The 20157-nt window shown below is 43.4% G+C and overlaps 1 protein-coding gene and 1 non-coding gene across 3 annotated transcripts; one reads left to right on the top strand and one right to left on the bottom strand.

Annotated features, from left to right (window-relative positions):
* The first annotated feature begins 416 nt into the window (after positions 1 to 416).
* Positions 417 to 489, top strand: trnav-uac (transfer RNA valine (anticodon UAC)). The gene has a single exon. It is a non-coding gene; the product is annotated as a tRNA-Val (tRNA).
* A 2817-nt stretch (positions 490 to 3306) lies between these two features.
* LOC125738871 (solute carrier family 2, facilitated glucose transporter member 9-like) lies at positions 3307 to 18534 on the bottom strand. Of its 2 annotated transcripts, XM_049008358.1 has the most exons (13): positions 18490 to 18534; positions 18158 to 18279; positions 15822 to 15920; positions 14237 to 14397; positions 13499 to 13623; positions 12914 to 13059; positions 12694 to 12826; positions 11902 to 12089; positions 10892 to 11002; positions 10365 to 10466; positions 10188 to 10263; positions 4280 to 4407; positions 3307 to 4125 (listed from the first exon to the last, which is right to left on the bottom strand). In XM_049008358.1, the coding sequence occupies exons 2-13, from the start codon at positions 18200 to 18202 to the stop codon at positions 3871 to 3873; spliced, it is 1569 nt and encodes a 522-aa protein (XP_048864315.1). In that variant the 5' UTR covers positions 18203 to 18279; positions 18490 to 18534; the 3' UTR covers positions 3307 to 3870. The 2 variants fall into 2 exon arrangements, with proteins under 2 accessions (XP_048864315.1, XP_048864316.1); XM_049008359.1 differs by lacking the exons at positions 3307 to 4125; positions 4280 to 4407; positions 18490 to 18534 and adding an exon at positions 9637 to 10139 and having other exon boundaries at positions 10244 to 10263; positions 18158 to 18378.
* Between the last annotated feature and the right edge of the window lie 1623 nt (positions 18535 to 20157).

Raw genomic sequence — 20157 nt, 5'->3', positions numbered from 1 at the left:
CCCATGCAGGGAGACCTCTTCTGATTTCAAGGTCAACACCTTAACTGCTCGGCCACTGTGACTCAAGGTAAGGGGCGTGACACACGTTAGCGTCTGTGTCTTTGAATATTTTCATTTAACATGAGAGATTCGCTACCAGCTCTCAGGTATAATAAAAGCTAACTCACATTCATGTGCCAGGTGCACCCACACAAAGGCCCCCATCCTTATCATATCAAATCCACCCGGTGTGAGTGAGATTGGTTTTAACATTTTTCTTGAGACAAAGTTATGCTTCCTAAGCTTTTCATTAGAAACAATAAAATCCCTGCAGTCAGTGCAGACTGGAATAAATCTGTCCCGGTGGGACTGTTAATGCCGTTTGTTTGTGCGAACCACTAAATTAACACATTGTCCTTGTACGCCTTACCTGTACTGGTTCTGTAGTGTAGTGGTTATCATGTCTGCTTTACACGCAGAAGGTCCTGGGTTCAAGCCCCAGTGGAACCAGATTTTTGCAGGTAGTGTGTGTGCTGCAGTGGAATAGACCCCTATGGCTTGGAGCAAGTGCTTGGGCACCTGGTAAAATCACACCTTGTAGGTGTGCATTAAACGGCTGACCCTGTGCTTCGAATGCTGAATGTTCTCCCTGCTCCATATATATGTCTGTGTAGACCAGGGCTACCTAATCCTGCTCCTGGAGACCAGCCACCTTGCAGAGCTTAGCTGCAGCTCCAATGTACACACCTGATACAGAGAATCCGGCGCATCACAGCAGATTCACCTTCACTGACATGCGTACTGCTTACTTAGTTTGCCTACTTGGTTCAACATAGCCGACTCTCATACTGAGATGCTACCGAAAGCCTGGATTACCGCTGTCAGGTGTGTTCAATTAGGGCTGCACCAAAGGCTAAGTTTACACCACATGACCTTCAACGTCTTTAGATGGCCGTACCGTTCACACTACACAACTTATTGTCTTGTAGTCAGGGATGTTGAAATCAATGTGGTTTTGCTGATCAGCAACAGAGGACACAAATTATAGAAGAGGGGGAGGCAGTCCTGATCCTGGAGTGCCGGTATCCAGCAGGTTTTCTATCCTACATGGTCTCTGATGAACCACAGCTGATCTCAGGCAGATAGTAAATCATCAGGTAGTATAAAAAACCTGGCATTCCAGTATCAAGGTTGCCCACTCCTACTGTAGGAGGAATCCTTTATGAGTCTGTCGTTTCAAACCACGTTTTGTTATGAAAGCACACACAAGAAGTGAAACAGGGAAATGACACTATATCATGTGTGAGACAGAATTTTTGGTGTAGCCATGATTGTTGATGTGCTTGTTGAGAAGCCATGCTTCTCCCCAGGGAAAATACTCCACTGGTTGGTTGAAACATAACTTTGGTCTGGATTTGTACTTTCTGGACCTGAACTGTCTGCAGTGGGTTGCTGTTGTGAGTGACTTCCCAAACACCGTCTACAGTAACTAGCCCCCTGCTGCCCACTATGGTGCTTGGAGCCAGAGAAAGTCATTGGAAGCACATTAGCAGAGGTTCTGTCGAAGAAGGCCATCCATCTTGTTATGTTACAGCAGTGTGGGGCTGTTCCAGTGAAAGAATTGATCTGTCACCAGCCTTGTTCACTGATAAACAAAAAAAAAAAACATTTGTCATTCTCGTCTACCCCCCGACTTTTCCGCCGCAACTGTCTGTTAATGCTGTCATTGCAATCCTCCTGTCCCCCAAAGCAACGTGTAAATGTTCATCTAGAGTGCCCTGGGGACAGAGCACATCCGTCAACATAATACTTCCAGAGTCAAGAGGGCAGAAGACGCTGCCCGTTTGTCGTGAGAGTGCCTTCCACTGGCAAAGTGCATTCAGGCCGCATGGCAGCTGTCCGCCTAGAGCCTGGAGGGTTGTGCTTCCGGGTGTGGTAGCTATTCTGTGAGCCGTATAGATATATGTATATACTGTATATATATATATATATATATATATATATATATATATATATGATTCTGTTGTGTCACAGAGCATCCCAGGAATAGTCACTAACGTGGGCCCATTATATATGAGGCAGTCTCTTGTAGCATTTCTAACAGGTGGAAAATGGGAGAGGGAACTCTTACAGATCTGTGATATGCGAGGCTGCCTGAATTAGCATCAGCTGGAAGTTGATTTTGGAGCATCATTAGCATTAGCAGCTACGTTCAAGGGAGACACCCCAGAGCAAATAGGCAGGATGGGGCTGGATGTGACCCCTGCAGCTCATAAAAGATCCCTGGGCGTCTTTTGAAGGAGTATGGGTTTGACCCCGAAGCCCTGGCTGATATTACCTACCGTGGCCTTATCACATCTGGCCTGCTAATTCTCTGCTATATCTAATTGATCATTTTTCTTCCTTCGCTACTGCGTGGTGAGTGTTTTGGTGCAGAATGGCTGCCGTTGCAGGTGGGGGCCAGACAGTGGTGCTGGTGGCATCAGCTCCCCATTGCTTCTCTAGTGCTTTGGGGGCCTAGAAATGTACTGTATAAATGCAACATTCATTCATTACCCAAACAAGGTGGGGTAGAGTTATAAAATACACTGGGTCTTTCAGATGGTATTTTTTTAGGTTTTGAAATTGCTGAGCTAACACACTGACAGATATATCATAGTTTAACACTAACATGAAAATCATTTAAACACCTTTTTAAACAATTTCTTTCATTGTCTAAGACGATCACACAGTACTATATATATGTTCAGCCCTTTGGAAATTTAACTACTTTGTGCTGAGGGGAGTATGAAACGATCCAGTTTGCTCATTGTCCACATTGCTGGAATATCATTGCCACCTGCTGGCCGACAGCTGCACAGCATCTAATCTCTGAGCATCTACAACTGATGCAGAAAATATCCTATTGGGATTCCTACCAGCTTCCAGGGCCATCTGGCATACCAGGCATTTTCCCAGTGGGCCAATGGGATTGCGGACTGGCAAAACTTGCTGGCGGCGACCCCGTTCAGTCAGTGGGAGACCCCAATCGGATTTTTTTTGTAGGTATGTATGTGAGACGGGCCAAAGTCCAGTCCAATAATTCCAGCTGCCCACACACTCAAACAAAGCAAACAAAAAAAATTGCATCCACAATGGTTTAAAAATAATTTTATTCAGTATTTATGCTATAAAGATTTGGAAAAACCCTAATAATGCAATCTGAAATATATTTCTATACTTCATATTTATATACTTATAGTCTATACACAATCGTAACAAATGTTGTTTTTTTCATAATATGTAGAATAAACCTAGGATTTGTGCCAGGCAGGTGTCAGGTGGCGTAAAGGAAAAAAAAAAAACTTGCTTTCAGGAAGTTGAGGAACTTCCTCTCAAAAAAAAAGAATAAAAAATAAAGATTAAAATTAAAGCTAGTCCCAATTGAGGAGCACCTCACATATATAGACTGCACTCACGAAGAGCAGCTCACCTTTGTGGCGGACTATCACACGGGAACCGAGACAGAGTGGACGGGCAGATTCCCACAGACAAGCTTTGGGCTGATTGGCTCTGGGCATGTGTGAAGATACCTTAGTGCAGCCAATCGCATGCTGAGTTTAACTGTAGCTGTATTTGCAGGGACTTCCCATTGACTCCCGTTTTATCACAAATATCAGTCTGATAGTTGGTAGGTTTATGGGAGTTTTACAAAAATGTTCAAAAAATTTTATACAAAAACAAAACTACCCTCACCAAGCAGTCTGCGCTGTCTTGGTAGTCTACTAAGCTATAGTTTCTCAGTTATGGACTTTGTCCAATACCACACTCACCAACTAGTGGACAATCCAGAGAGAATTAAGCTAGGAGCCATCTAACCCTCTTTCCTAAGACCCTTCCTCTCCTGTCTGCTCAGATGCCGGAGGCGGAGCTGTCGAACTCCAGCGAGCCGCTTTCCAGTGCCCCATAACCATTCATCTTCTTCAGCTTGAGCTGATCCGGTAAACTCAGGGCCTGGGTCTCCGGCACGGCCTCCTTGGTGGAAAACATTTGGCTGATCTCCATGAAGGTCTTGTTCTTAGTCTCCGGGATGATGAAGAACACGTAGGTGGACACGAGGAGACAGATGCCGGAGAAGACCAGGTAGCAGAAGGACCCAGCTGACATCTAGAACAAGGAACCCCAAGGAGAACTGGCTGCTGACATGCAATCATTCTATATGGTGTCTTATTTTTCTCGTGCCAATTTAGCCATTGGCCTACTAGAAGATGGCTATGATATGCACACGCTAAACAGCGCCACCATGTGGGCATCCTCTCACCTGCAAGAAGGGGAAGACAAAGCCAACAGTGAAGTTGGATATCCAGTTGAGGGACCCCCCGACAGTGTAGGCGGCAGGCCGGTGGGACTGCTTAAAGAGCTCGGCAGTCATCAGGAATGGCACTCCAGCTGCACAGCCCAAAGGTGTCACATTAAACACTGCAGCGGGAGCTGTCACAGAGCACAGTGCAGTGCAGTGCAATGCAGTGGCACTGTGTGCATGGGAGAATGCTCTGTCACTACGCACTACACTGCGCAGTACACACACAGCAGAGCGTACTGTCAATTTACATACTGCACATTCGTTTCAAATTTTATTGTCACGTGTGTTTGGGGAACACAGTGAAAGTGAAAGTACCACAGTTGCAAAGGAAGGGACTGGTGCATGGGGGCTGGCAGGAAAAAAGAGCAATGCATTACTAAACAAACACTGTAATACTAATACTAAACAAATATTAAACAGTATTGCTCAACTAGACAAGGTAGTGCAGAGCAAAACGATAAATATAGGTAATTTGGCTTGGGGATGATGATATATTCTACTACATCTATCCATCCATCCATCCATTTTCCAACCTGCTTATCCTACTGGGTCGCGGGATATTCTACTACAGTAGCTCTTAATTGGTTTTGTCAGGATCTGTCTGTCATGTTCCTGTTTGGCCAGCAGAGGTCGTGGTTGGCCATTGCGTTCACTCCAACTCATGTCTATTAAATCACACCTGCCTCTCGTTTCCCCTCGTTAGTCCAAGTCTGCTTGTCTTGTGCTTCCCAGTCTGGTCATTGTCATCATCAGTGTCATTCCCTACGTTTACATTTATGGTATATGGCATACGCCCTTAGCTAGAGTGACTACAGTCACTTTACAGATTACCACAGCAGCCTTAGATGAACTAGTAAAAATCCATGTGACACAGGGATAAGATGTGAACTCCACACACAGGCGTGGGCTGCAGTGCTAAAAACTCATTAAACAACAACATTAATAACTATTATTATGATTATTATCACTGGGTCTGAAAATCATTCATTGATCGCGTTTCATTGCATCCCAAATTTAAAATGATGGACCTTTAATTCCGAACCATTCACTACCCTGCAGACATAGTGAATCAGAGTGACTCACATAGAATTTGTGATACTCGTGCTACTGCTATTGGTAATATTAGTACATACCTGCAGTCATGGTTTACTGGCACATTCAGCTCTCATATAGGCCTCCCTCACTGTCCAGTTCATTTTTCTTTTCTGCTAATGAAATCCCTGCCCCATTTCTGGCTGCATTTCTGTCCTTAACAAGGATGTTAATATTCTTGTAAGGAATCAAGCCTAATTTACATACCTACTTACGTTCCCTGTGCCCACCCCCTGCCTGAGTGCTTCCTGTAAGTCAGTATAAGTCAGATCTCCCCCTTAGGTGTCATTAGTTCCTTTGCTGTACTCCATGTAGTCCTTTGTTTTTGGTTTGAGTTTGTTTTTGGGTTAATAAAGCCTTTTTGTTCACCCTATGTCCACCTTTGAGTTGTCTCTCCCCACCAGTTGAGAAATAGTGCTCTACAATAGTTTGTACAGTCACTTTACAGATTACCACAGCAGCCTTAGATGAACTGCGCAGGAGAAATGGCACATTGCACGGATGAAGGTGATTACAACTGGCTTGCGTAGGGCTTGTTAGCTCAGATTGCAGAAATCTTAAACAGCCCCATTGCCGAACTTCTAATCCTTTTAGAAGTGCAGAATCAGCGAGCACAAATTTCTCTTAATATCTCTGAAACTATTTCAGGAGGTGAGCATTTACTTCCGGCGTGTTTTTGAAAAACAGCGACTGACGCGGTTGGTGATGAGAGAATCTGCCGCTAATGCACAGTCCATGCAGGCTTTTGTCCCAGAAACCCAGATCCATCATCATTTACAGACAATGAGCCATTAAAATGCCAATTATAAAAGCAATTACAGCTGTAGAAACATATATCAGACAATGAAGCATAGATCAGTCAGCACGCTGGATCATGCGTCGACTCTGAGGACCGGTCCGGCTTTAATTAATTATTCTTACATGGCGGCGGACCTCAGCCCAGCCTTAAGCAAAGCTGTAGAGGGGTGCTAAGCTGGTTACATAAAACGACACAAAAGCTCTCATTGTCCTAGAAATATTATTGGGCACAAATATGTAAAGCGTAACGATTCTAAGAATAATAAGAGCAGCGGAAAAGTGCTGCTTTTCTACCGGACATGAAGATAATCAGCCAGTCTGTTTTGCAGACTGATCCCATACTGGGCCGCGCTGAGCCAAGGGCTCAAATCAAGGGAGCCCTGTGCCCAGGATGCCAGTCATAAACGGGCACAGGTTTGGCGCGATACCCAGCTTTGGACTGAAGGGGGCTCCAGAGGACCCGGTCTCCCCCTCCCTTTCGTAACCTCCTGAGACCCCACCCATTCATTTATGTCCATTGTAATGGACATGTTGTTTTTGCATCTCTTTTCATTGATGTAAGGAAACGTATTTATTCCTGTTGTACACTAAAGAGGACATGCTGTGGAATTAAAAATAAAAATACATTTGAAAAAATCTAAATTGTAAGACGTCTTATATACTTATATACACTATACCTAGTATACTAGCTATTTATACAGTACAGTTGGTCAAGAACAAGCCAGAACAAGCATTTCTCTGCATGTTGTAGGAGTACGACTGCATGCGACAAATAAGGAACTTTGAAGTTTGGTAAAAATCCATGTGACACAGGGATAAGATGTGAACTCCACACACAGGCGTGGGCTGCAGTGTTAAAAACTCATTAAACAACAACATTAATAACTATTATTATGATTATTATCACTGGGTCTGAAAATCATTCATTGATCGCGTTTCATTGCAGCCCAAATTTAAAATGATGGACCTTTAATTCCGAACCGTTCACTACCCTGCAGACACAGTGAATCAGAGTGACTCACATAGAATTTGTGATACGCGTGCTACTGCTATTGGTAATATTAGTACATACCTGCAGTCATGGTTTACTGGCACATTCAGCTCTCATATAGGCCTCCCTCACTGTCCAGTTCATTTTTCTTTTCTGCTAATGAAAGAATCCCTGCCCCATTTCTGGCTGCATTTCTGTCCTTAACAAGGATGTTAATATTCTTGTAAGGAATCAAGCCTAATTTACTTTACCCCCCATTATCTCATTAGGCGAAGGAGTCGTATTACGAACAGACATTAAGGATCACGTGCACAATACTGTCGATTGGGAGACAGCAGTTGAGTTAGTAGGTATCACTGTTTGGGGGGGGGGGGGGCTCAAATCCCACCTCTGCTTTTTGTGTGTGGAGTGTGCCTTCTCCCCCCCCCCCTCCCTCAACCAAGGAGCTCCACTTCTCCACTTTCCTCCCACAGACTAAGAGCATGCAGTTACCTGACCTGGCATCCCTACACTACACATGGTGCAGGTGTATGTGTGTGTGTGTGTGTGTGTGTGTACGCATCCTGTGACAGCCTGGGACCCCATCCAGGGTTACTCCCCCTGTGTGTTTCCTGGGATATGCTCCAGAACCCCCCCCCCCTCATCTGACCAGGGTGAGTGGCTGTAGGGATGTGGTCTCATTTAGCCAAAAGCTGGACTCACATTGGCATAGAAGCAGGCATGTGATTGAATGGGAGGCCGTGACCTTACAGAGGTGATGGATAAAGAGCTCGATCTGCCTCGTACACATATTTACAAGCAATGGGATGCAGTGCTTTACACAGCAAGCGCCATGCATGCTATGAGCACCAAAGGGTAAATTCACATCGACGGGACAATTCGGATTTAAAATTTAATTTTGGGCTTCGGTTCAAAAACTGTGGACAAGTCTAGCAGTTTGTAAAAGACATGTTATCCGGTCCGAAATTCTCTGGATGTGATCATTGTTATTATGAGCGATGAATGAAAATGTTTCCTGCAATAAAAATTCTGTGGGTGGAATTATATAGAGAAGGTAATGAATTACTGTAAAAAAAAAATTTTATGAAATATGAGCCTGACAGCAGCAGTGCTTGAAATGTTAAGGAGTTGTGCATAAAATATAGATTTAGTTAACGGGTGTGATTTGTACACGTCAAGTGAGAAAGACGCTCATTATATGCTTACATAACTGCAAACAGGTGTGATGAATACTGAAATTATACATCTTTTTAAAGACTTAAACTCAAAGTGTCAGAAAGGACGTCAGATAAAAGGAAGATAAATGGCTAAAACAGAGATACTGATTCATGTAGGGTTCAGATAGCAATTCAAAGTCTTACTAAGATGTAAGAATCCAAATGGATCCCAGTCAGGGCCATAGATATTTGATAATGGGGGCCCTTGGAATCATTTTAACTCACCCCCCCCCTTCCCATGGGAAAAGTTCCTACTAGTAAAACATAATTGTTTTTGTGGTCTTATCAAATATCTATGGCCCTGACTGAGATCCATTTGGATTCTTACATCTTAGTAAGAATTTGGAACGTAACTGAATTGGTCCAAGGCAACTTGTATAAGGAAAGATAATGGTCTTATGCACAAGGACAGCAAGGCTGTAGTGTAACATCTGCCCCCACCAGCTAATGAAGCTGGTCTTTCCTAGAAGTTTGTTCCCAGTTTGCTGGCTTTAAGCTCTTTAGCAGTCCAGCACGCTGGCGCTCACGGGGCCTTAATCAGCTTGTCAGATTATGCTTGGATTTAGACGTGTGTATAACTAACCCTGTTAGTGAGAGAATGGGGGATGATCGTCAGTGTAAGAAAGGGGGGCTGACAGGACAGTAATTCTGTAACTCTGCTTTGTTTCTGGAAGTGAGACGAGCTGAAGATAAAATAGAAAAAAAAACTCTTCTGTATTCTAAGTCACAGTAAAATATTCAAGATGCACAGTAAGTTAGTGACAAATATTGCAAAATCCACGAGCTTCAGTTGAAAAAACAAACAGCTGAGAACTCATCTTAAACATAATTTCTGCCCTAGAAACCAACGTTTTCACTGGGGATGAAGGAAAAATGCTTTGACTTTAATTATCTATCCATCTCCCGTAATTGCTTAAACGGCACCCGATCACAGTGAGCTTGGACGAAATCCTAGGAGACATCACTCTCGCAGGAAACACACCGAAGAGTGAAAATGAAACCGTAATTGCAAGTTTTTTGGGGCTGCAGGAGAAAAACCCTCACAAACATGGGAAGAACATGCAAACTTCATACGAGGCATGGGAGGGTGGGAATGGAACCCACAACATAGAGGAGCGAGGCAACAATGCCACACAGTTAAACACAATGCCACTCAACTTTTAACAGGGGAAGAGCTACAGATTTTGGGCATCTTCGTTGCACAGCGTCTCTCCATCCATCCATCCATCCATCCATCTCACATCATGTCAGTTATATGAAAAAAAATCTACATTATTATTTTATTATTACCTTGTTATAGTGATTCTCCAGCATAGTATACTGGTAGTTTTGTATTATTCTGACACATAAGAGCAAACTGAGAATTTCTGTAATTTGGGTCTTTTTATAAAGCAGTATGAATTAAGTTATAACTAGTAAGTCAATGTCTGTCAAGGTTTCTTCTAAATTAATTACAGAGCCAAAACTTTCGATAGAAGTCATGTATCTGAAATACAGGAGGTATTTACAATCTCACCACTAGATGCCACTATTTCACTGATTCAATACAAGTACAAGCTACCCTATTGGGAATAAGTCGGTGGGCTGACGACTCATAACAATAAGCACATGCTTGCTGAACATAATAAACCGAAGAAGAGTGGGGCAGAGCAAAGAGAGGCTTGGCTGGCTACTGGGGGCCTGAAGGACCTCTTCAAGGAAAGTTCTCTACCTCCAGAACCTCCAAAACAGAGCAGTGATACATGGCTGGTTAGAGTGTGGGGCTCACCTGGTCCGATGCAGAAGCCTGCAATTATGCCCACTACACAACCCACGCTGACGTACCGCATGAAACTGATGCGTTCCTGCAAGAACAAGGAGGTTAAATAAGTGTAGACCAGTGATTTTGCAGAGGGGGGGGGGGGCAAAAAGGTTGCATGTCCCCCAGGATGAAACACGGGCTCACCTGCAGGACCAGTGACAGCGTGATGCCTGCACAGAAGACCCCCATGACACCAAAGCCGCCGATGATCAGCGGCCGCCTGCCCAGCCTCTCGATGGTGAAGCACTGGGGTGGGAAGCAAGAAGATCACCAAGGAACACGACCCCCATTCCAGAGTCACGCAGAGTCACCAAGCAAACGCTTACTCATCAATACCAGGGGTCAGCCTTGGATTGCAATTCAATTTATTGTTATATGCAGAATAATAAAAGAAAGAAAGAAAGAAAGAAAGAAAGAAAGAAAGAAAGAAAGAAAGAATGAAAGAAAGGACACTGGAGGGGTCCAGGATTGACTGGATATCCAGCACCCACCTGGCCATTATAACATTATTCAAAATGGAGACAATGAGTCTGCGTTAACAGAGGCTGGTGTGAACTGTGTTAACTGAAGGAATGATAAGCGTATGTGATTTCAAAGGCCTCAGAATTTCCGAGGCTCAGGCCTCCATGGGATTCACGCCCCATGAGAAGCCCCCTCAACAACCTGCTCACCCCAATGAGCCCGGCGATGATTTCTATGGCTCCCGTTCCGACCGTGGTGTACTGGATCTGCGAAGCCGGGATGCCCGCGTTCTGGAAGATGTCGTTGGTGTAGAACCAAATCTGTGGGTTTCCGAAAGGAGACAAAAACCTCATGTGGCTCTGTGAGTTAGCACTCTGTACCCGTGCTCGGAAGGTTGTCGGTTCCAGTCGCCAGACCCTTAACCCCCAGCATCAGTATTCTGTTCTCGCAGCATGGAAGGCTTCAGCTTCAACTCAAAGAGATTTTGTGGAAATAAGTTGTTAAAAAAAACAATTAAACCTTCTATTATACACAAAAGAGGAGTCTACTACACATCAGTGGTTAGGGTTTGATTGCTTTTTGAGTATTTGGTTTGATAAAAAATAAAATCCTCACAGCGCCACCTGGAGGGCAATGTCTTCATGGTGAGGACCACCCACTCAGCCCCCACAGCCAAATTTCTTGGCACGCTATTGATTGGTCTTTCCTCAGACTCGTCTATATCCTCGTCATTAGTAACGGAGAGGCGTGCATTTCCATGACAAATGGGAGAATGCAAAACCAATACTGTGATCAATATTAGCCACAAACCCAGTGCCTTGAATAATAAGTTTGCCTGAATCACATTTCTGCAATAAACTAGCATAAACTAGCAGCCACAAATGTGGTGAATGATGCCTTTCCCATTAATCACAATTGCTAAAAGTGTCCATTGTGTGGTTTTGGCCCAAACTCCATCTTTTGATTAAATGTAATTTGATTTATCCATCTATTTTCCATAACAGCTTATCTAGCTACGCAGTAAGCAAGAGTCTATCAATTGAAAGCAAATAATATAGAGGAAAAAATATTGTGTACTATGGACACCACATCATAACAAGGCAATACACACAGACACAGACACACACACACACAGGGGTGTGCCCTTGTATTAAATGGGTGTGGCCTTCTATTAAATGGGTGTGGTCACATACTGTTGCCACACCCCTCCCAGTCTTACCGCATCAATGCCGGACAGCTGCATGCCGACGTTGATGACAGCCACAGAGAACACCTGCCAACGCACAGAGCCGTCCAGCAGCAGCTGCCACACAGACAGCGTCTCCACCGACGACAGCGAGCGCTGCTCTTCCTGCATCTCCTCGATCTCTGCCTGGATGTTGCATTTGGCACGGTACCACTTCAGGGCTGTAGGATGTGTGACAGTGTGGATTCGCTAGCTGAACACATTAAGGACCAGGAACACAATACGGAGAAGAGCGTGGGCTTCAGTGTGGCTCAGTGGCTTTGGATGCTGTGCTCTGATCAGGAGTTCGCTGGTTCAGGTCCCACAGTCATCAATATGCGGCTTTGTAAAAGAGCATCTCATATGTAAAGTTAAACACAAATACTGCAAGTAATGCAAGCATTTAACCATCCATCCATTTTCCATAACCGTTTGTCCTAATCAGGGTCACGGTGGGTGGCCCAGAGCTAATCCCAAAGGCTACGTCTGCAAGGCAGAGAACAACCAGAGTGCCCCGCAACGATAAGGCTGGAACATGTAAACTCCAGATACATGAAACCCCGGGCCCCAGAGATGTGAGGCAACTGGGCAGCTCCTGTACCACTGTGCAACCCTTACAAGCCCAACAACAGAAAATTGAAACATCTTAGTGGATCCTCAGTATGTTGTTTAATCCTGAGTTTAATCTCAGAGATCTTTGCTCTGATCAGTTCAGTGTTTATGATTGTTCACCCCTAAGGTCACCCCCCTATGACTCCCCAGTAGCCCGGGGCCTCGCCGTCTTACCAGTGATGGTAGCGTGGATGTTGTGCTTCTCAATCAGCAGGTAGCGTGGGCTCTCTGGGAACCAGGGCAGCAGGATCAGCTGGACACAGGTGGGTGCCACCACCAGGGACAGGAAGAGGGGCCAGTACTCCTCCTGAGGAAAGAAAGCAGAGCCGCTGATAGCCTGGTGGCTGCCTGAGACAGGGGGTTGGCACATGGAGCCGGAGCGCAGAAGCCGAACCTTCCCCAGCAGCTCCTGCAGCCCCAGCACTTGGGCTGTGAAGACCCCTAGGCAGATGAAGATGCTTGGCACTAGGCCCAGGAAGCCTCGCAGGTTCTTGGGTGCGATCTCTCCCAGGTACATGGGTACCGCACTGAGTGAGATGCCTATGGAGAGGAAGGGGACCTCACTGTGCTTACCGAACGAGTGATGACAAAATAAAGCTTCATGAACCATTTGCTGTATTTTTTTACCCCACTAGATGGCGCTCTTGGTTTGCTCTGGGGCATGCTTCGAGCCCTTTTTTGAACAGAGAGCACCATCTAGTGGTGTCAGAAAATACAGTGAATGGTTCATGAAGCTTCATTTGGCCATTGCTATTGCAAACCAAAGCAACACCATGCCATGCCATGTGTCACCGCAGGGTGTACTGCTTTGATAACGATGGAAAAATTATAAAACACCTGCATATGCAGATAATTATTTTATGAATTTATGATGCTTTCTGCATCTCCCACTGACTTAAAATAATAAAGCACAGATTCTGAATCCTGTTCTATCTGTCACCAGGATCCAGTCTGCTCCCTCCCGGTGTGGGACACGTACCCGAGTGAATCCCGGTTACAAAGCGACCCAAGATCACCATTTCCGGGGAGCCGCATATCCTGCTGAAGCCCATGAGACTGCCGGCAACGAAAACCAGCACAGTGGAATTCACCACCGTCCCTTTCCTGTGGAGGTAAATGGCATGAAGCGCCACCTATTGGTCAAACACAGGAACAGCCTGCGAGGGAGGGGACCCGCAAAGATACCACAACATTAATACTCCTCAAACAAATCAATGTGTGGAACTACAGACTGACAATAAACTTGCATCCAGATTTGTAGTGCAATTTCCTTTCTTCAGCAGCATAAATAACCTCTATTTCTTACAACAAATGTAGCAAATGAAAATTAAAATTATTTTTATTTGCAAATACTGTCAGCCACAAAATGGTTTTCTGCATATTATTACATATATTTAAAATAAATTCTGAATAATAATATTGGTTATTACTGTATAGTACTGGCTGCACATTGCAGCTTTATTGCACATTTGTATTTATTCCTTGCACTTAATTTCAAGTTTTTATTTTTAATTTCGAATTTTAATTTTGTAATTTGTCAAAGAATGCCACCGTTTTCTGCCCCTTTGTCTTTTTAGTAGCTGCTGAAAAGCTCCATCTATCCATCCATCCATCCATCCATCCATCCACAAAAGGCACAAAAGTCAGAAGTGTAGAAATGAGGGATGTCAGATTATCTCTGCCAGCGTCTCTAACTCCAAGGCATTTGCCATCTCACCTGCCGAACTTGGTGACCAGCATGCCAACCATCAGGGACCCAAGCAGACCGCCGATGGCGAATATGGACACAGTGGCAGAGTACATGACAGTCAGCGTCTCCTCACTGACCCCAGTGCCATTGCGGCTGACGACGGTGTGGTTGTAGAAGTCCTTTATGTACTGGGAGGTGGGGAAGAGAGCATCGCAAAACATGCGACATATTCATTAAGCTCTGATTGGCCAATGAAACAAGTTCCATTCAATTTTTTTAAAAAAGCAAAAACAGCCACTTTTCTAGATGATATAACACGTTAATATCCAGAGAAAGGTTGCTTGATTAAGACCATCTATGAGGCAATACTGGCTGCTTCAAGCCAGAGACAGACTCCAGTGTCAAAATTATGTATGAAGGTAAAATACCCCAACTGCGTATTATATCAAGACTGAATTATAGCTGCAATCGTAGCTGTTAAGCTCTGTTTATCACAGTAACAAAATCTCTCAGTTTAACTATGCTTGGTTTTGAAGAAAAAGACTACAATTTATCTGCCAACTACATAAACACATCTTCTGGACTGTAAAAAAACTTTGAAGCTCTTTATCTTAGTTTCAGCGTCAGGGGTGTTACTCTGCATTATCTTTTCTTCAAACCCTGTCCCAGGAGACGCAGCCCTGCTCCATGACACCATTTTTCTGACTGTAGTGTCTCACTCAGAAAACCGTTTGGGCCCTTTTGTCAATCCTGAAGAGAGTGCCGAGTCAGAGACCCACACAGCCACTCAGCGCAGCAGTCGCCGCTCCCTCTCAGAGACTGCTGGGTCGCACGCTAATTGAATCACGGAGCCTCATAGCGCCGTCCTCTAATAACCTTGGGGTGAGTCAGCGCAGGGCTGCCAGCGTGCCTCCAATTCACCACACAGGCCGCTTCTCAATATGCGTACTTGACCATTCCTGTGTTTTCGCATTACTTCTTTTACAGCATCTTCCATTGCTGACGACCCAGTCCTATACTAAAAGCAGAAGTACAGAGGGCATAAAACTCCCCGGATGTCATTCCTACCCTGCCTCAAATTTCAAGGTTGCATCGGTTGCATCCTCGCCAAAAGAGAACCAGTCCCATGATTCATTGCGTCCCAAGTTAATTCTCGGGAAGCAAGCTAGCAAGACTTAATTAGCGTGATAGTGACAGAAATCTGTCGGCATCCCTTCATTTAGACAAGAATCAAAATTCTGGAAGATTCTTTAAATGGTGTTAGCATATAGAGAGTTAGCACTTTACATTTTCACTGCAGTAAAGCGAACAGCATTTGAACGCCATAATTTCAAACATTCATATCAAATGTAACTTACAATTAAATTAACACACGGAACATATCTCCTAACTTATTTCTAGAAATCTGCTGAGGCTAAATAAATTTCACGTATTTAAATATTTACACCTTTTAGTCTCGTCTTGTAGGCTGTAAGAAATGAGAATAAGCTGCACTGGCCCAGGTCCAGGGGCTTGGCCTACTGTGACAATATTCCGAAAATACCCAAGATCCAAAGAACACTGTTTGTCTGCCCCTCAAGTGAAAGCATGAAGATTGCAGTACAATACTCACCTTGGCGGGGGAGTTGACCACAGCCAGGTTATATCCATAGAGCATGGAGCTGCCAAAGGACGTCAATAAAGTCACTGCCAGCAGGGAGAAGTTAAGGTGCTGCAAGACAGAGCAGAACTGATGTGGTCACCCCATCTGCCAAGTTCCTGCAATTAAATAAGTAGAGTAGTGTGCTAACAATGCAAAGGCTGTGGGTTTGTATCCCAGGGACTTGAATTATAACCCTTCCCTCTGGACAAAACCAATCCTTCATTAATGCTGTTGTTTTATATATCTGCCACACCTAATCAGCACTGATGGCTAAATGAAGCTTCATATACCATTTGCTGTATTTTCTGACCCCAGCAGATGACACTCGTGCCTTGAACTGTTTTTAATGAGCAGACAGCACCATCTAGTGGGGTCAGAAATTACAGCAAGTGGTTCATTAAGCTTAATTTTGCCATCACTACCCTTTGCCTCAAGTGTTATCAATTCCTTCATTCATAATAATGCCACATTCCTGTCCGTACCTGTCTTGTTTGCCCATCATGTTCCTGTTTGGCCAGCAGAGGCTGCTGGTCATCCCGTAATCACTTAATTGTTTCCAGACAGATGTGTCAACTATTCACACCTGTTTCTGGTTTGTTATTCCTTAGCTGGGTATATATGTTCCTGCCCTTGTTCTTTATTGTTTAGGCAGCTGCATCATGGATCGTCACCCCTTCTCCAGTCATGAGTTGGTATGTTCTGAATGTCCATGGTTTCTACTTTCAATAAAGTTCCTCCTTGTATCAGCATGGCAGAGGAGCCCCTCTACATTTGCACATTTGTACTGACCTACACACCGCAGCGGTTTTTGAAAGACATCTGCCTTTCAGTTCACTCCCAAATTTATTCCAGCGGCTGATGGCAATAGGCTCTAATGCAGTCTACAGGTTCTGAAATGGCCAATAGGCCTGTCTGACGCGAAGCCATATTCGAGACTCAGGCAATGGTAAATCCAAAACGAGTAGTAGCTTTGACCTTGTTTAGCAAGAATTATTGCAAAACAAATCCTCTTAATACTCGGGTCTTGGTTTAACATTCTGACATGGTTTAATTTTTGCTTACTGGCATAGACCTTGTAGCCAGCGACCACGAGTGTAATGCTAAGGGTGTCAAACCACCATTTCTTCATTAGAAAGACGGAGCGAAAAGCAGAAAACTTTATCTGGACACTAAATGGTCAGATGCTGTTACTTACGCACACACACACGTGACATCGGCTGCATAGACAATGCTGCCTTGTGACCTGCGGCCGGGCGATGGTTCCCAGTAGGTAGTGGAAAGGTCTCTCTTCCCTCCCTTCCCCATCCGAATCCCCGTTTCCAAAAACAACTGTTTTTTAAGCAGTTTCTTCGACCTCCAAAAAGTTCTGACAAACCTGACGATTTCATCTACACCTGCTTAACATTTTTGCCCATTTATGAGCTTAAAACAAGTTAAAAGCTCCTACTGGGAATCTAACAAGCAACCTACAAGTACAAGTGCATTTCTTAAGCTATCCCAGTGGGCCCTACATACATGCTTAAGAGCTTGTATTGTATTAAATAAAGTCATACTTTACTCAACATTACACATCGTTTACAATAAAACAGACATCTTTCGCATAATAAAATGTGAGAGTATACAGAAATTTGTCCAAATGTAGAAATCAAATCCTTATCAAGATTAAACTCAGTGATACTAAATAAGACGTAATAAAACAACTTTTAATCCATTTATCAAATAGACTTGTGCTGGAATTCAACCCAGCTGTTCTCCCATACAGTGGACAAACTGACCGATACTCGTACCATCTTGGAGAGCAACTCTCCTGATAAGCAAATACACATAGTATGAACATGTTTCAAAGTCAGTGTTGTACTTCATTTTCATAGAAGTTTGAGCCAAGTGTCATCGAAATATATTGGATATGTAAGAACGTCACCTAGTACTTTCTATATGAAATAGATTAGCATGTTATCTATACCGCTATAATTAATAATACTTATTAAATTATCATTTGATACAATTATTTAATCATTATAATTCTTAAATTTATGGATAGAAAAAATCCTATAACAAGATTATATATTTAACTTCTTATTTAAAATGTCAATAATTTTACGGGGGAAAAAACTCAATAACTTAACCAACCAATTCTCATATATGAGGTATCTACTATCCAATACATAGTATGTTCCTATACGTGAAATTCACCATGACCCCAGCGGACTAATTGTGACCGTTCAAGGATTACATATAGACTATAGGTTGCTTAACACTGGTTTTAACATGGAATACTATGAATATGTCCAATGATACTGACTTACCGATCGAATTTTCCCCGAAGGCGGTATCAATATTTCTTCAGCCATTTATGGAAGTGAGAAGAGAAGCATTTAGACAGCCGGGGGTGTGTTAAAGAGCGTCTGGCATTTTTGTTCACCTCAGTCTGTAAAAGCAGGCGTGGTCACTCTCAATTGACCGTTTCCGTCCAGATTACACTCAGAAAAGCTCTTCACATTAGTAAAATACACGGGCGGTCTTCAGATAAGCAATACCCCATGATTAAGGAGCAGAAACTAGCCGTAATCACATGGTGGGCGGCAACGTGATCATCAGTGTGAGGGTTGTAATCAGTTCGGTAAGTTAATTTACTAACGTCTAGTCCTGTGACACGTGCCTTCCTCTTTGACCAGAGCAAACTGTTCTCTGTGACTTAATTGCTTCTCCATGATTTCTTACAATCCGTTCTTGCGATGTCTTCTACGACCCTGGATCACTTTTAACAGCATAAATTAACAAACCGGAACAGATAATAACCAACGAAAACGCAAAATACAACTACAAAAATATAAGCAATTATAGTCCTATTGCACAAAAATCAAAACGCCAATCAGTAAACCATGGAAAACGATAGAGCAGTTATGGAATATCTCGCTGCCAAAACTCTTGTAAGAAAATGTCACATTCCTTTTTCCTTTTTGCATTCATGAATGACGGCTTTATGCTGAGAACATTTTACTTAGACGCACATAGTATTGCATTAGGCCTGTGGAGCCTATTAACATTGTTAACACTTGTTACAGGTGGGTTACAGCAACAGATGGTGCGATAACAGTAAATTTCCTGCAAAGATTATGGACTTAATAGCCGCAAATCCCGTGGATGAAATTTCAACCCGTAATGAAAGGTTGGCCTGTGCGTACAGGCTGCATTCAGGCAATCCCTTTTCCTATACGTGAAATCCTGTCTTTTGCTAGTGAACCGTCACGCAAGACGTTTCAGAGAAAACATGATAGCATGTACTGGGCTAATCTTTTATTTAGAAAATATAATCATGTACTTTCTAGGTGTTATTTATGTAGACAGAGTGGTATATAATATAAATTGATATATAATATAAAAGTAGAGGCAGTAAAAATGTGAGTATGGAAATTTAATACTCTGGACAATATATTGAACAATGTCAATAAATTAGCCTAATATGTGTAAATGCACTATTTGGGCACAATTTTACATCTTGGGGCTCTGAATGCTCGGAAGAACAAAAGTCCTGTAAACTATATCCACTTCGATCAGTTGTCCACGTTTATTTCCTCGGCTGCAGCTGTATGTCCCATGCAGTGATATTGTGTTTAATAATACGGCACTGTAATTATAGGAAGACTGGCAGCTTTATATTTTAATGCAGGATTCTGTGTTTTTAGTGAGCTTAATTATAAGCTTGTTACAGCTTATCTATACACGGCCCACGCCAGCACACTGTAAGTGATTTCTGCGAGCTTTATGAAATGTTTCAAGGTGCAAAAGTTCTGCTAACATGGTTTATCCAGTGTCAGAGGATTTGGTGACGTTTCATCGTGCGCCCTTGCGCTGTAAAGGCCGTTTTTGTATACACTACACTCTACCAACAATTGTTCTTGCTTCATATACATGAATTCGTCAGATTTATGAGTCGAGCCGCAAGTTATTCAGTGATTCTTGAATTTTTTTCGTTATAGGCTTTTTAGGGAAATGGGCGGTGCTCCACGTTATATCTCTGTTTGTCGTGGTCTGTTTGCTTTTACTTTAGAGGAGGCGAATACGAGGATTATTACTTTAATGGCAATGCATTAAAATTACGATAAAGATAACGATAATGGATTCCGTTGGATGGCTTTCCGAACTCCTGAAATTACGCTTTGATGGAGGTTAATGGGCCTGACTTCCGGGTACTGCTGCAGCTGTCAGTAATGAATGATTCAGGTTTGCTTCTGTGCGACCGCGATGCTGTTAGGTCACATGGTTGCACTTATTTCCTCCCAGTATCTCGTCAGTCACTGTCACC

The sequence above is a fragment of the Brienomyrus brachyistius genome, chromosome 3 (genome assembly GCF_023856365.1).
Source record: "Brienomyrus brachyistius isolate T26 chromosome 3, BBRACH_0.4, whole genome shotgun sequence".
NCBI classification, from domain to species: Eukaryota; Metazoa; Chordata; class Actinopteri; order Osteoglossiformes; family Mormyridae; genus Brienomyrus; species Brienomyrus brachyistius.
Note: the sequence above shows the minus strand (reverse complement) of the source record. Positions and strands in the feature narration are given on the sequence as shown.

Excerpts from the sequence above, each read along its gene's own strand:
- LOC125738871 (XM_049008358.1), bottom strand. The coding sequence starts at position 18,202 with ATGGCTGAAGAAATATTGATACCGCCTTCGGGGAAAATTCGATCG. Across the intron at positions 14,398-15,821 it reads TGGTCAACTCCCCCGCCAAG|TACATAAAGGACTTCTACAA; the intron begins GTGAGTATTGTA and ends CCCACCTCCCAG. Across the intron at positions 11,003-11,901 it reads AGCTGTCCGGCATTGATGCG|ATTTGGTTCTACACCAACGA; the intron begins GTAAGACTGGGA and ends GGAAACCCACAG.